The following is a 16,784-nucleotide window of genomic DNA, read 5'->3' as shown; positions in this document are numbered from 1 at the left end:
ATTTTCTCTCTCTTTGAAAGCATCATTTATACATTAATAATACATGAATTAAATCAGTGACCTAAATGATAAAAATCATACAATTTTTATTTAAATAATTTCTTTTTTTAAACTTAATGTGATAATTATTTGAATGTAATTTTTCAGTGAAATATTTAGCAATGAAATGGGAATTATTCATGATGAACAGTAAAGTTTTATTTTAACAGGATAAATAAGAATTAAACAAGAAGACCGAAGACTGTGACGTGAAGTGTTAGAACATAAAGCAAAAAAAAATATACAGAAAAGGTATAAATTGCTTGAAACGCAAAGGATAAATAAGCTTCATATAACAGGTAACAGATGAACTTTTTATAACAGATGAGCTTTGCATAATGGGTAAATACATAATTTCATATACATATATCCATTAGTAGATATTAGAAAGAAAGAGAGAAAGAGAAGGAGAAAGATAATATCCAATATCGGATAATAGCTTAATATTACATAAATTTAAATTTAAATTTTATTAGCTGTTACAAAAAGAAAAAGAAAATATACCTGATAGATAATAATGTGAATAAAAAGAATGAAATTAGGATCAAAATTAAAGAATTATAAAAATTTTGGCATCTTTTGAAAAAGAAGACTTCAGATCATTCAAGTTTTATTGGTTTATAAAATAAATCTCTTCATATTGAAGTACATACATATTCTCGAATATTTGTTTTTCAGTATTAAATTTTTATTCATAAAAAAATACTTCAATATTATTAAATTTAATGAAGAATATTGTTCTAGGACGAAAAATTAGATTTTACATCTAATATGTAATATATTCAGAATTTGTTATAAATAATGAAATATCAAAGTCTGAATAAATGAAATATTTTATAGCAATTCAAAAAGTAATATATACCAATATTCTCTCTCACTTATTATTAATGTAAATAATTATAAGTATTGCATTATATATGCACACATTATATAATTGAAATTATTTCTGAATCGTTTTTGATAGCCATATAATTAAAAGTAATTATACACGAATATATGTATTAAATATATGGCTATATTATGGATATAAAGTTGGTTTATAAACTAACAATAAACACAATCTTCATTTCAGAAATGAAATAAATTTTTCTTTATTTTATTGAATATGAATCTGTTCATTATTACTATCTAGATACTTTTCAGAACTTTAAGTTTGTTTTTGACAAATAACTATATGTTATAACTATATGTGTACATTTATATAAATATATATGAAATGAAGCATTTTTATTAGAATCATGTAATTATTTAATCTTTTATTTTCAATTATATATGGATATGTTATGGATATAAAGTTGTTTGAATTAAATATCATTTAAGAGTTAATTAGACATATGTTAACATTTTTATAATTTTAAAAGAGAAGAAATTTATCAATTTTAAAATTTTATAATATCGACAAAGAGAAATATAAAGTAACTCTTGTGCAATAATCATTTATGATCTTGATTAAGTAATATGTGATTCATCACTAAATCAATAGCCACTGCTAAACCTTTATTTTATTTAAATTAATATTAGTATTTTTTAAATATATATTTTACAAAGAAAACAAATCTAATAGTAGAAAAATATCTTAAAATGCAATATTCATGTTTTAGAAAGCAAAGTAAGTCGACAAGACAGAATGAAGAAGAAGATAGAAATAAGAATGAAAGAAGAACTAGCAGTTTATCACGTTGTAATAGTGACATAGCATCTACTGTTAGAGATAGATCGCGTTTTCGCAGGTAACAAATCTCTGTTATTAATATACAGAAACGATAGAATTGGGAAAATATAAAAAAATAAATGACTTAAAATAAAAAATTTAGAAATCCTAATAAAAAGAAAAATTCTAATAAGTATATGTTCTGAAGAGTTTATAGACTATTCTATATAATTATTAATCTAGTTTAAAAATTTATATAATTAGAAAGTTGTCTAATTAGGAAACTATCGTATTATACTATTCTGCTGTTTTGAGCAAATGTTTTTTATAATATAATGGAATTATGACTCAAATATAATTCTAAAATATATTTTTGTTGGATATAATGCACATAAAAAATATTTTTTTTTTGTATTTTAGAAGCAGAAGTAATTCGTCTTCAAATAGAGCTACAAAAGAAGAGCAAGACTTCAATGAAAATAAATTTTCATCTAGAAGAAACTTCAATGAAAATAAATTTTCATCTAGAAGAAACTTCAATGAAAATAAATTTTCATCTGGATCACATAAACCGTATGATGGAGTATCGCATGCAGAATTAGCCACAAGCTATCCTTCTTCATATAATTTTTATGATACTTGCATGGTAAGTATAATTAATGTTGAGGAAATTAATATAACACAATTGATTAAAATGCCTTCGTTTGAATTGCTTAATATAAAGACTTACAGAGTTAAACAAATGATTGATTATTTGAAATATAAACATTGAACAATTTTAGTGAGTATTTAGATCACAAAACTTATATAAAATATTTGCTCCAGCGTTTTCCTGGACCGATGCCAATGTACAGAATGCAAACACCGCCCATGATGTGGCCTATCGCGCCACGACCGTTTCCTCCGCCATTTCCACCGAATATGATTAGGTGGCGACCAAATCCTCCCAGTAAGTTTGCATATCATTAACTGAGAATCAAATTTTTCTTTAAAATTTCTTTGATGACATTTTTCTTAAATTTTATGATTGAATTTTACACTTCATTTTATTTTCATTTCTTTTTATCTTTAATTTGTTATCATTAGATTTAGTTTGTTTCATATCCAAATTAATCTGATTACTGATACTAACTTTTATAGAAGCATTAACATTGCACAAATTAAAAAGAGAGAATTAAATTTTTATCTTTTTCTTAACTTTTTATATTTTATATTTTTTATAAACATGAAAAAAGATACAAGAGAATTGTATGATAGAAAAGATGAATTTATTTTCCTATGTTAACAAATATATGAATCTTTTAACTTGAAGAAATGAAGAACAAAAAATTATTTTAAGAATTATTTTGGATATCTCCGATTTTTTAATATATGAGAAACTATCTCAGAAAAAGATTTTGCAGAAGTTTAAAGCATAAAAACAAAAATTTTCAATGAATTTTGTTGATATTTTGAAGCTATTTTAATTTCTTAATATTTTTTAAAATTTCAAATAGAAATAAATTTTTCTCTTTTGGATTTTTGTAGTGCATGACAAAGTAATATCAACAATAAAATCTATGATTCAATTGATAATTCTTGATTTTATTTGCATGTCTAATGTAATGGATATACTACATTTTTGTAATTTAATATTGTGTACTCTACTGGGAAAAATATTGATAACAAATTAATTTATATGATTCATTGAAGATTGATAATATGTAGAATTTAAAAGTCTTTTCGAAATAGGTTTTCTTATTTTGTGAAATTTAGTGTATATATATATATATATATATATATATATATATATATATTTTATATAACAAAATAATAAGTAATATATATAATAAATATAATGACAATAATAAGTAAAACACAAAATTACAAATTCTAAATATATTCTAATAAAATTCTACAGGATTTTCCAATGTCGATAGAGGATTTTATAGAAATTGATGCCACGTATATAATAGTAATAGTTTGAATGAAAAGAATATAGTATAATTACGTATAATTGAGGAAACAATACATGTTATGTTTAAATTTTAATTAGTAAGATAGTGAATGTATCCCAAATAGATATATTTACCCAGATAGTACCAGATGTTACCCAGATAGCTGCATTAGATAGATATAAAACTAATCTTAGTATTATTATTACAATCGAATATCCATATTATAAAATTTTATTTTTAATTCTCATTTTTATTTTTATATAATAGGAAAAATAAATCGTTTTATATGTATGGAATATAAAAATATGTGTTTTATCTTTGTATTATTTTTTAAAGTTGATTCAGGATTGCAATATATAAAAGATTCTATTATATGGATTATTTGAATGTAACAAAAATTTTTTTGTTATTAAATTTATTTAATAAGTATTTGTACTAAATAAGAAATATTTGTATAATTCTGATAACATTTTTTTTATAATTCTGAGTATATAACATTAATTTGATTAGGGATTTTATTTGAATAATAATAGAATAATTATAGATAAGCTAAAACACATTTGCACAAAGATATAACATACAAAACATTGTGATTCATTATAATTACTATTTTATTATAAGAAAATATTTAAATCTTGATAATATTGTATTCCTTTTTAGATCATAGTTTTATTTGCGATATATATATATAAGCAAATAATAAATAAAATGTTAATTGTATATATGTGCTCTTGACATTTTTTTATAATTTCCTTTGTTTATATTTTGAGAAAGGATTCTTTCCTTTCGAGATTTCTAGAAAAATTCCTTTTTCGATATCAAGAATCTTTCAAACGGTGAATCATATGCGATCCAAGATAAAGATAAAGCGATTGTCTTTCCTTGTCCAGTGCGATCAGTATGCTATTACGGAAATTTCCCTATGCTCTTTGCTATGGACTTTAAGGCCTTTGCACAATACTAGGCAACAGGCAATAAGAATAGAAATAGTATCTATTCTCTGCTCCTATTGGCGAATATTTTCTATTCGCGTATTTATTGGTGAATAGTTTCAATTCCTTATTCCTATTGCATGTTGCCTAGCATTGTGCAAGGGTCTTTACTGCTGCAAATCTAGTGATATTTGTAACTGACCTGATTCCTCGAAAAGTAATTTTCTTGTCTCTCCTGCTGATTTGTGAAATAAACAATAAGCAATAAACGATACTGTCTGCATTAATCAATAAGAACAGGATACTCAGTAAAAATAGCGGCTATGTTTACATGGTAAAGATTTAAATGACAATTATAAATTAAATTATAAACAAGAATAGATGTGAAATTAAACGAAATGAGAGCTATATTAATATTCGATCATCTGAATGATGTGTTGTTTGCAAAATGCAATAAAAAATTCGCTAATCACATCTTGAAACTGGCAACAATACAAGGATTACTCGATGACAAGGTAAGGTTTTGATAACAATAATATGTCGATTCTGAAAAAAAAAAACACTTATATACAAATTCTACTAGATGTTCCTGAAAAAGAACAGAAATTATTAAAAAGTTATTGCAATATTTAGATGTGAAAAAAGGACTCAAACATAGCAGATAAATTGCTGATTATAATTTATTAATAAGTAATCGTTAATACTTCTTATAGGATACTAAAGATTTGGAAAATTTTATACTAAGTCCCAACATTATAATGCAGCTGTTTTCACCCATTGTTACCTCTCAGCATGTAATGGCTTCACAATTTGGAAACTCCTATACTTCCATGAAATTTCAAGATGGAACCAATATGGTATTCGATGAATATATAGGCTACATCTTCATATATATTGCCATGAAAGAGGTAGAACTCATGAAACGTACACTGGGAGTATGTGTATCCATTGTACGGCATGTGTGTGGTCCAGATATTGCAATGTTAGTATGTAGTTAATAGATTGTAGTTGGTAGTATATAATGAAATAAGTATAAATGTAAAGAAATATAAGAGATTGTAAGAGTTATACTTATTTATCATATTTAGTAGCAAATGTATTAAGATATTACAATGACAGTAGCTTTTCATTTTTCTATTTTCTATTAACAAGAAAAATTTAGCAAATAAATTATATTTGAAATTGAAAGTACTCATGCTTAGCTCAGCATTGCATATTATAACCAGATTATAAATGATTATTATGATTAATAGAATAGAGAATATAATAATGATTACATCATGATAATAGCAATTTTTGCATTTAATTTTTAATTAATGCAGTTAATCATTTTTTCTTCGCAGATTGAAGACCAATTGGCAAAAAGTGTGCCTAGTATCTTCTTTGATGGACGCATGGTCTAATTTAAGAAATTGCGAACAGAGTATACTGACGGAAGCGGTGGAACAATTGTCTGTGAATACAGAGGTAGCTTCCTCAGTCCTCAAGGTGCTGCATGATGCCTGTGACAAGCTAAAAAATTCACAGCCCGAATTTAGCAATCTGCATATGCTACTTTTAGTGGATTCTAAATTTTTGTCACTATACTCCAGCAAGAACGCTCATGATTTATATGCTTCGGATATTTTATTGATGATACTATTGTGTTGGGTTATAAATAATAAACGAAAGCATGATCGATTGGAAAGTAATGATGATAATGTGGGCAATGATGATGACAATGATATCCTATTACCAGAGAGTAGTGCTTCCAAAAGTGATGAGACGAAATTAAACTTTGGAGCTAAACTGGCTGCTCCTACTTCAGAAGATATTACAGATCTTTTTCGTAGGTTCTTGCAATACATAACTTGTTTTGGACTAATAAATATATTTTTTCATTTACATTATTACATTCATATACATTTTTTCATTAACATATTAATGTTTAATATAATGTTTAATATAATAAAAAACTTGAAATGAGAATAAGAAATTTAATATAAATAGATTATAGTTATTTTTTATCTATTGTAGGAGGTTCGAGAGAGTCTTCCGTGAACGAAGGTCTTTCATCTTTGACTGACGATGATCTTTATAGTCAATTACTCCTTCTTGGCTGCCAGCATAACTACACAGCTAACGCAGTTCACATCTTTGAATTATCAGACTCCATCAATCTAATAACAATCGTCGAAGCTACAAATCTTTCGATTTCTTCAGGATTATGCGATAGTTTCCATTATTTAAATCTGATAAACAATCTGCAGTTTCAACGAGATCTCGATGAATTAAAGCCTGCTTTTGAGAACCTTGATGTAGCAATAAAAAAGATGCTGGAAGGAATTAAAAAAAATCGTTCTAATGTCGGTAACGATGTCGATATGTGTCAGAAAAGATTGCAAACTAAGTGGGATTTTGTTCGAAAAAAATATAGCGATCTATTGCGCTCTAGAGATCTGGAAGTGGTTTTGCAGATCGAGGCTAATACTTCCGGCTTTCTGGAAACTCTGAAAGAATTATTACGTTTGACTTGTTTTGATAGAAATTTTCTAAAGCAAGGAATCGATGTGCTAACGACGGTTGGTAGACTCGTGAGACAGAAACTGAATGATTTCAGCGATTTTCTGAAAGTTAAAGCTCTGAAGAACTTCACACTAGGATCATATCCTTTTTTAAAAAAATTTGAATAACATGATTATAATTTGTTTTTTTTATTTAAGAAATGTTTATTTATTGAATTTTTATTTATAAAGTTAAAAATTATTTATATTAACAAAAAATTTTTATTCATAGAATTTATGAAATTTATAAAGTTTCTTTTGATGTTTGAAAACGAAAATAATAAGAAAATACATACAACATTAAAGTAATAATGTATATAAAATATGTTTTTAATGTTTTATCATTGAATATTCTACATTTAATTAAAATCAAATTATAAAAGTAGAATTCTCTCCTTGTTTCTTAGGAAAAGTGATAAAAAAATATTAGAATTTTTCAATTATAAATATTTTGTTTTTTACGAAGTTATTTGGGAAATGTTTAATATAAAAATCATATTACATATACAAAGATTCGAAAATATATATTTTTTATTTAGTATATCTCCTTAATGCTACCCATTTTTCAAGAACTTCCCTAACTATCAACAAGTATCTTGAAGAGTTTCCGGGTTTGGTACACTTTATCTACATCGACAGGACGACCCATAGACTCGTTGCACCTACGTTAGATTTCACGAGTACAGAGACGCTCGCTCTCACGATGAAAAAAGTGAGTTCTATCAATCAACTGCTTATACATAAAATATAAAATACCTGGAAATTATCAATATATTAATATGAAATCAAATTAATTTGAAATTTAGTTATCAATACAAACTAGATTACATTGATTACAGAGATATTTGATTATAGAGATATTTGATTTAACATATATATTTTTAAAAAATTAACATTTATTATCATCAGTCTCAATCTGATCGTTTGCTAAAGAATGAGAAAAACAGAAAATAATATAAATACAGGATTTTTACATGAGCCTGGATTATATACCAAATAAGACTCTTACACAGAAATCCTATAAATACAAAGGAAAAATGTTTATATATGGACATTTTTTCTTTTTAGATTTGGAATATGGTCGAGCAAAGCAGAATGCATTTACAAGAAGGTCATTTATCAATTATGTGGAAAGATACTACATTCAATTATTCCTATTTTCTGTGGTTTGAGGACAATTCTGTATGTGAAAAGTTCTATCTATCCATATATAAGTATATAATTTTTTATACTTTTTCAGGGCTGTTCACCGCCAAAATGTAAAGTCTATCTCAATTATGTGATGAAAAATTTTCCGATACCGGGTATACTTTGTGGAGATTATTACAGGTTATATTTATAGTTACATTCTCTTTTGAATTTTTTTTGCCATAGCATTATTTTATTTTCTATTTAAACTTAATATAATTGCTCAAATTTGCCATTAAAAAAATATTGTTCTAATGCAATTTGTCCTAACAGAATAATTGTTATAAATGTATACAAATTTAAAATTTTTTAAAATACATATATATTAGGCAATATAATAACAAGAAACAGAAACATTATTTTATTAATTAATCAGCATAATCAAGTTTTTTTCGATTTAGTATTAACGTATAGAAAGAATATTTAAGAATATATAATATTTAAAATAATGTTACATATAACAAAAATTACTTTTTTATTATTAATAAAAGAAGTTTTTCCCCCAAAATATAAATAGTGATAAAACTATAAATTAATATAGTGATAAAGCTATAAATTAATATAGTAATGAGTAATGATAATATCTCAAAAATTTAAATAATTTTTTTTCTGTGTAGAAAACTAACCGAGACGTGCTTTCCTAAACTTTCACCGAGCAAGGTTCGGATTTACGAACTGTATTGCGTACATTTAGGATTAACCACATCAACATGTGTTTTGGAACATTCTCGAAGACTAGCAGCTACTATCTGGGAAGTTACCGGAATACCAAATAATCTTGCAGATATATTCTAAATCCCCAAATAAAAGTCTTTGATTAGCATTATGTAATTTTCAGATAACTTATTCTTCAAATTTTGAATATATTTCAAGCCGTCATCTTATATTTTCGAGTATTTCTTTTGAAGTATTTGGATTTCTGTGATATTTGTTATATATTCTTATATTTTCTTTTCTAGTTTCCATTATTTTATAACGATGTTTTAATACTTTGACTCGCACATAATTATACTTCCGTAAAATTTCTAACAAATGAAATAAAAATGCATTTTATTAAAACACACAAATATTGTATTTAAATTTCTCATTTATATATTATAAAGCATCTATTTTTTCACTATGATTATATTAAATTATGATGTCAAAAGCGAAAAATAATATAATTTTTTTTTTCTCAACGAGGAACCAGGAGCATTAAGTCATTCAATATAAAATATTATATAAATTAACGGAAACTTCATTAATCCATTTAAAAAATTTTGTTTACTTTTATTAATATTTTCAATCCTAGTTAGGCATGTATCAACGTAGCCAGTAAATATAATAATATTAATTATGTAAGTTATTGTTTTACTTATATAACACGAAATATAATAATTATCATTTTGCAATTTATTTTTATATTTACAAAGTATTTTTAGTGTGTACTAACTAAAAAGTTTACATGTTATTTTATAGCAAAATATATTTACTTTGTATGGAAACTCAATGGCACAATAAATATGAATTAAATGAAATAAGAAATAAAACATATAATTAATCTTTTGTTGAACTCTTAATCAAGTTTTTCGAATTTTGTGCAGAATTTAAGGCACCTATAAATAGAATAATTGATACAAAAATTGTTTTTAACTTTTACCATAAACATATTCTTCTCTCAAAGATCAAGCACAGTTTCCGTCAGAGATATCTTTTGATCTTTTTTTAACTATGAGATTTCTTTTTTTTCCTTTTTACATTCCTTCAAATTTTCTTCAATTTTCTTCAATGTTGTGTTTTTTATAACATTAGAACTTTCTTTTTTTTCAAAAATCTTTAAAATCTCAAATTTTTAAATATCTGAAGTTAAAGAGAATCTGAAGTATTTCTCTGAGGTTTAATTTCTCTACTCAAATGTCCAATGGCGCCATTGAATTGCACTTATCCAGATTTGTTTTTTTTGTCACCTGACTGTAAGACCTATAAGACAATATATAATTAAATATATTAATAAATACAATAAATATCAAAATTATTTTATTCATTAAAAATTTAAAGAGAATATATCTTTGTCAATTTAAAATGATTAATTTTCTTGTAGAAATCTTTTATTTCATAAGTTTGTAATCCATGATAAACTTAAATAAAAGGAAACAATATTACTCATTTATATTTATATTTTAATTACTTCTTGTTCTTCTTCCCAAAAAATTAATATTTCTTTAACAACTTTTTTCTTTTGTTTTTTTTTAAATTCTTTTTTCATATTTGCTTCTAATTCCTCACCTGAGAACAGGAGAACTAATAGGACATTCTGCATCAGAAAAATCCTGTTCTGGAGGTGTAGTGCTTCTTTCCCGGGAGGAATGCATGTGAGATGTGCCTGGAGTACGACGTATTTTTTTCATGCCTGGTGTGAATTCGTGACTGCCTCGACCGCTACCCCTACCTCTACCCATGCTTATCTCACTGCCTTCTTGGCAAATGGATTCTGTGGCAATTTCCGGAATAGAACGTCTGCTATTGGTGAAGAAATTCTGCGTTTCTTGTTGTTGGTTACCACTTTCTTGCAAATTACTACGCCCCGCTCGGCGAGATTTTTCCGCGCTTTTAGCGATGCAGGCGGCGGTATTACGGCAAACCGTTCGATTATTGGGACCAACTGATTGAGTCTAAATTAGAGAGTAATACATATATATTATAGCACTTTTAACATATAGTACTTTTTAATTTGAACATCAACATTATTTGCAATTTTAAAATTTAACTTAAGACGTTATACTGAAATATTTAACGAAAATTTTAAATAATTCCGAAAAAGATAGCGAGTTTGTATAAAATTTTCGACAAGAAAAAAATTACACAAAAATTCTCAAAAAAAGTTTGTAATAAATCAAAAGAAATATAGTTAATTTGAGATATATTGTATTACTATATATATTGTATCACTTAATATCTAAATAAATTTTTAAGATTACATACACAAGATGGAATATGTTCTCTTTGGAGACACGCGTCATCGCCGATCCTCACTTCATTTTTCTTCGAAGAATCGATTTTCTCCGAAAAGCAATTATCCTTACTTGCCTTGGAGATCCTATCGCAGTTTTCTCCATTGATTTTCAACCTTTTGGCTAATTGTTGTGTTGCGATTTTGATTTTTAATTCGTGTACTTGCTTTTCTAATTCGGCTACCTCCAGATCGGATTCGCATACTTTTGGAATCAGTGACATCAAGTGATGTTCAGCAGCCTTTTGAATTAGCATGGCAGAATCTAATCCATCTATCCTCGCCACATCCAAACTATAAAGAATATATATCTATACTAATTGCTGATTGATATTTTATTGATATTTAATGTTAAAGTATAAGAAGACGAGTTCAAGTAACAATAAACTTGTAGAAACATAGAGAATCAAGGAATTTGCATATACGACATTGAGTTTAAAAAAAAACTCAATATTAAAGTGATATATAATAAATGGTAAATAATGATAATAAATATATAACAGTTCACAGTATAAATTTCTTATTAAATAAAAAAATATATAAAATATATAAAAAATATATATATAAAATAAATATAAAAAAATATATAAAAAAGACATTAAAAAAATTCATAATATTTCATATAATACTAACTAATAATTGTTATGTAATTAATTAATATTTAATGTTTGATATTTCAAATTATGAAAATATATATGCAGTTATATATATTTTGTTTTTAATGTCTAAATGTATGTATGTATGTGTATATATATACATACATTTAATTATTAGGTTAATAAACTAAGATTTTGAAAATAGTTTCTTATATTCTGAGATAAAGTGAAATAATAAATTATAATAGTTATTACATTAATAAATATTTACTCACTTCAATGATTCTATTAATTTAGTAAAGCTATCAGGTGTGCGTGTAGACTTTCTGACAGGTGTCGGTTTATAATCTGAACCATCATGCCTGGATGCATCATCTCCCAGATTGTTTATTTTTAAAGATATCGGTTCAAACATCCTATAATAATCAATAATAAAACAAATTGTAAGACAATAATATAAATAGCTTTCATCATTCATCAAAGTAAAAATTATTTTTTGTGTAATATATGGATATATCTATTAAAAATATCAATTCATGAGATATTTCACATTTTAAATAAAAGTTCTCATAATTATATTATATCTTTTAAAAGATATATATTCATGATATATAAATATAATTAATTTCATGTCAGCAATAATTCAAAATAAAAATTTAAATCATAAAGAATTAATTTATAAATAAAAGAAGATTAATTCCCAGATTCTAAATATAATTGCACATTAAGTTACACCAATCGAAAAAGTAAAATTATGTAAAATTATAATATAATCAATATATTTCAAAATTAAATGATAAATTTGAACAAATTTATGTAAAGATAAAAGTCCTCATAATTATGTTATAGTCTTTGAAAATACATACTCATGAATAAATGTAATTAATTTTGTCAGCAATAATTTAAAATAAAAAGATTTAAATCACAAAGAATTAATTTATAAATGAAAGAAGATTAATTCCCATATCCTAACATAATATTTACCCTCGTTTATTATGCCTCAGGAACACATGTCGAAACTTGTGAGTGCCAGATGTTTCAGAAGTAGAGGCATTGAGAAGGCAGGTGAGAAAGAAATCCTCCTTACAGCCATTTACACCAGAGAAATGTGAGGCAAACTGTTTATGCAGAAGCTTATCCTTTAATGTAAGAGTTAAATTGGTAGTATTTCTGCGAAAACAGAACCAACCAATCACTTGTTTGCTTTTATCACGCACAAAATCCTTCAATTTCTCCTTATTGATATGATTAGTGGAGTCATGTAAAAGATCAGCCAAAGGACATGTTACAATGGCCTCTACATCTGAAAGAATGATTAATATTTTTTATAGTATGATAAATTATAAATATTAATATAAATTATAAATAATAATAATAATAATAATAATAATAATAATAATAATAATAATAATAATAATAATAATAATATACTAATATACTAACTATAATAATAATATACTAATAATAATAATATACTAAAATCGTAATTGAAAAATGAAAGTTGTTAATATTATTCTACTTAAATGACTTTTAGATGACAATTTTTTTTTGACAATATAGATAATAATATAATAATAATATACTAATATACTAACTATAATAATAATAATAATAACATACTAAAGTCGTAATTGAAAAATGAAAGTTGTTAATATTATTCTACTTAAATGACTTTTAGATGACAATTTTTTTTGACAATATAGATAAATATAGGTAAAATGGAATTGTTTATTTAAAAAATATTTACGTAAAACTTGATAAATTTTTATAGCTTTTTATGTGTGTGATTAATACCAATATTATTATTATTATTATTATTATATTATTATTGCCGTTATAATTCTGACATAATTATTTTAATATAATTTCTTGTTTAATTTACAGTAATTAAATATTCAAACATTTAATAGAGATTTCTAAATTTTTACACATTTTTATTTTAATGCATAATATACTTCTCGTGGAAGAATTAAAGATTTCTACAATTTTAAAGTTTATGATATAATTACACAATTAGTTTATGATATGATTACATGAAAATCTTCACATTCTTAATAAATACGTTTAAGTAAATCAAATCATATGATCTTAGGATATATTGATTATATATTATATAAATCTGCGCGTTTATTCGATCTATATGACAGATTTCCTAACCTTGAAAACTTGATTTTTTAATGATTTATTTTTCTTACAACATTAAACAATAATTTTATTTTTAAATTTCGTTTTATGTATAAAAAGAACTCAAGTAAATACATATATTTTCATTAAAATCTGACGTTTTTAAATATTTATCATCTGCCCTTTTCATTATCTGCACTTTTTGCATCTTTCTAAAATTAATTTGATTTGCACTTTCTGCACTCGATCCCTCTCATCTCTTTCGTTGTTTACAAGTAGACATAAAGCGTCCAGGTAATTACACTCACTAATATGAATTTTGACGGTCTCCACTTGATTGTCCGAGTCGGTGTAAGTCTTGACAATGAATTCGAGCGCCTCCCCGAGAAGGAAGCCCATCTATAAGATTACAAAACGTCATTTTTGCCACACGTAGAGGTTATAAGAGAACAAAAGCGCGTGTTTAATTTCTTGAGCAACGGAATTTTTATCGGCAGAAAGTCATGTAAAATTATTAAAAAATTATGACACGATCGAATTTACCTGATTGCCGACACTGCGGACATTCTCGAAGAAGAGCAGCGAAAGTGCCGCGCCCGAGATCGTAACGAGTAAGTCGCTATCCGCCATGTTGACGAAGAGTGCTCAGTACTCACTGAAAATTCTTCCTCTGACGTAGCCGCGCATGCGCCGATTCATAATACTACAGAGGGATGCACGCATTTAAAAACCTTTTATAGAACATGGATTATATTTATATTTAAATTCAGTTAAAGCGGATATGTATCTTACACTAATGCAATATATATATATATATATATATATATATATATATATATATAATTGTATATAGCAAAAATTAATTTTATTTAACGAAAAATTATTTTCCATGTCAGAACAAATCACACACAATCTTTGAACTATGTATTTGAACTATATATATTTTATATATTATTTATATAACATATATATAGTTCAAAGATTATGTAAGATTTCTTCCGATATGAAAAATAATTTTTGATTAAATAGAAATAAATTGTTATACATATAATGTGACACAGGTTATATACAATAAATATATATATTTTCCAATATGATATTTATTAATAGTCTACATTTCATAATGTAGACTATTATTTTATTTTATGAGCATTGTTCGTTTTATTTTATGGCACTAATAATTATAAATTATAAGACTTCGAGACCTACTGTGTCTTGAGTGACCAAGTCTTTTCATCTGAATTAATGAACGTTACTTGATCATTTGGCTGACATCTGATAACAATTGTTGAAAAGCTTTGATCTCAAAAATTAATTGCTCTTATTTTGACTATTATTATTGTTAATACACACAAATGATCCGGAAGATTTATAGAGTAGTTCTTGAAAAGAAAAATAAATTTGCTTTTCTTTACTTATTAGCAGCGATCGATATCAAATATGAAGATATATTAGTGTATTGCGTAATACTTATATTTTTTCGTATAAATTGTTGTTTTATTTCTTGAGACAAAAGGATTTGTCAGAAGTGGGATTCGAACCCACGCCCACAGAAGTGGACTGCGACCTGAACGCAGCGCCTTAGACCGCTCGGCCATCCTGACTTTGTGTTGGTCCAGTGATCAAGGCTCAGTCAGACAAAGACTCGACCAAATTACGATTAAAATTAAACAGTTTATATTAAACTCATTTCTTAATCAATTTGTAAACAGTTCAAAATATAGAAAAATCAATTTGTAAACAGTTCAAAATATAGAAAAATTCTTTTCGTGTATGTTTTAGAGAAATATAACAATAAATGAAAACTTTATATAACTTTATAATATTATAAATTTTTAACGATAAGTAAACAAAATGAGACGGAATGTTCAAAAACTATACGCAAGTCTCAAGGAAATACAATCGATTAGCAATTTTGATTCAATTAAAAAATATGAAATGTACATTGACATTAAAATTTTGAAATAGATTTCGAACCTAGATAAGATAAACTTGTGAATTCCTTATGAATATTTGAAAACAATATTTTTTTAAAAATCAGATAGAATCCTAAATAAATTTGAACTTTTTTTCTATCTTATCGGATTATTATTAATTATATGACATTAATCTTTCATTTATTGTCGAAGGCATTTATTGTGTTTTAATAAAATTCAGTATAATGTCTTTCCGACTTTCAAAGAGAAAAAAATAATTCAAGAATTCGCAAGCAAACACAGCCATTCATTTTCAAAATAAAAAATAATTCGATCAATTTACTTTGCAAGTATAATGAATCAATTTTTAGAAGTAGTTCTCTAATTTACGCTCGAATTAATTACGCTGAAATCTGGATATTGGAATAAATTCCGATTCATTCAAGTACATATATTAAAAATGAACTTTCATCTCTAACATGATCTTGGATCTTACGATGATCGCATCATTGAATTATGAAAAGATTTATTGCATTCTTGAAGCAGGACTTTTGCCCTTGTTGAGAATCTGAGTGCTGAAATTTATGAATTATAATGAATAATCTTTGGATCAGAATCGACGTTAGAATGATTGCGAGTTATTTTTTTCAGATTCATCTTCTATTTCGCTTTCTTGTTTCGAAGTAATCACGAGGAGTTTGAAACTTACTTTATTAGTAGGTTCGAATCTATCCTGCGCGTTATTTAGCTCCATCTCTACTTCTGCTCTCGCCCAAAATACTCCGAGAAAACACGTACGCGATGAAAGCGCATCTACATAATCACTCTCAAAGCAAGACGCACACATTCAAGGATCAAGCTTGGCTATA

General features: G+C 25.6%; 3 protein-coding genes and 1 non-coding gene across 6 annotated transcripts in view; 2 read left to right on the top strand and 2 right to left on the bottom strand.

Annotated features, from left to right (window-relative positions):
• Positions 1 to 3,841, top strand: part of LOC105250449 (golgin subfamily A member 6-like protein 1) — an 8,017-nt gene extending 4,176 nt beyond the window's left edge. The window contains exons 6-9 of the mRNA XM_025408083.1: positions 1,641 to 1,769; positions 2,111 to 2,336; positions 2,516 to 2,639; positions 3,591 to 3,841. Coding sequence (XP_025263868.1) covers positions 1,641 to 1,769; positions 2,111 to 2,336; positions 2,516 to 2,639; positions 3,591 to 3,628 — 517 coding nt within the window. The 3' untranslated portion in view covers positions 3,629 to 3,841. The remainder of the gene's footprint in view (positions 1 to 1,640; positions 1,770 to 2,110; positions 2,337 to 2,515; positions 2,640 to 3,590) is intronic.
• Positions 3,842 to 4,759: 918 nt separating this feature from the next.
• On the top strand, positions 4,760 to 9,356 carry LOC105250383 (Hermansky-Pudlak syndrome 1 protein homolog). 2 transcript variants are annotated; one of them, XM_011256436.3, is made up of 8 exons: positions 4,760 to 5,074; positions 5,273 to 5,541; positions 5,903 to 6,387; positions 6,576 to 7,203; positions 7,676 to 7,814; positions 8,171 to 8,284; positions 8,343 to 8,431; positions 8,908 to 9,356. In XM_011256436.3, the coding sequence occupies exons 1-8, from the start codon at positions 4,958 to 4,960 to the stop codon at positions 9,083 to 9,085; spliced, it is 2,019 nt and encodes a 672-aa protein (XP_011254738.1). In that variant the 5' UTR covers positions 4,760 to 4,957; the 3' UTR covers positions 9,086 to 9,356. The 2 variants fall into 2 exon arrangements, with proteins under 2 accessions (XP_011254738.1, XP_011254739.1); XM_011256437.3 differs by having other exon boundaries at positions 4,958 to 5,074; positions 7,694 to 7,814.
• Positions 9,357 to 10,042: 686 nt separating this feature from the next.
• The window catches only part of LOC105250379 (BRISC complex subunit FAM175B-like), a 31,202-nt gene continuing 24,460 nt past the window's right edge, over positions 10,043 to 16,784 (bottom strand). The window contains exons 1-8 of one of the 2 annotated variants that reach the window (XM_011256429.3): positions 16,625 to 16,744; positions 14,543 to 14,702; positions 14,308 to 14,398; positions 12,860 to 13,178; positions 12,151 to 12,291; positions 11,252 to 11,573; positions 10,556 to 10,941; positions 10,043 to 10,249 (exon numbers count right to left, since the gene is read on the bottom strand). In XM_011256429.3, coding sequence (XP_011254731.1) covers positions 10,180 to 10,249; positions 10,556 to 10,941; positions 11,252 to 11,573; positions 12,151 to 12,291; positions 12,860 to 13,178; positions 14,308 to 14,398; positions 14,543 to 14,629 — 1,416 coding nt within the window. In that variant the 5' untranslated portion in view covers positions 14,630 to 14,702; positions 16,625 to 16,744 and the 3' untranslated portion in view covers positions 10,043 to 10,179. Of the gene's footprint in view, positions 10,250 to 10,555; positions 10,942 to 11,251; positions 11,574 to 12,150; positions 12,292 to 12,859; positions 13,179 to 14,307; positions 14,399 to 14,542; positions 14,703 to 16,624; positions 16,745 to 16,784 lie in introns of those variants that run through there. The other variant, XM_020027287.2, reaches the window with a different exon arrangement.
• Trnal-cag lies at positions 15,520 to 15,603 on the bottom strand. Its single transcript has one exon. It is a non-coding gene; the product is annotated as a tRNA-Leu (tRNA).

The sequence above is a fragment of the Camponotus floridanus genome, unplaced genomic scaffold (genome assembly GCF_003227725.1).
Source record: "Camponotus floridanus strain SB8 unplaced genomic scaffold, Cflo_v7.5 scaffold1, whole genome shotgun sequence".
Lineage (NCBI taxonomy): Eukaryota > Metazoa > Arthropoda > Insecta > Hymenoptera > Formicidae > Camponotus > Camponotus floridanus.
Note: the sequence above shows the minus strand (reverse complement) of the source record. Positions and strands in the feature narration are given on the sequence as shown.

Coding starts and splice junctions, on each gene's coding strand:
- LOC105250383 (XM_011256436.3), top strand. CDS start 4,958: ATGAGAGCTATATTAATATTCGATCATCTGAATGATGTGTTGTTTGCA. Junction 5,542..5,902: donor TGTGGTCCAGATATTGCAAT/GTTAGTATGTAG, acceptor TTTTCTTCGCAG/ATTGAAGACCAATTGGCAAA. Junction 8,285..8,342: donor TGTGGTTTGAGGACAATTCT/GTATGTGAAAAG, acceptor ATACTTTTTCAG/GGCTGTTCACCGCCAAAATG.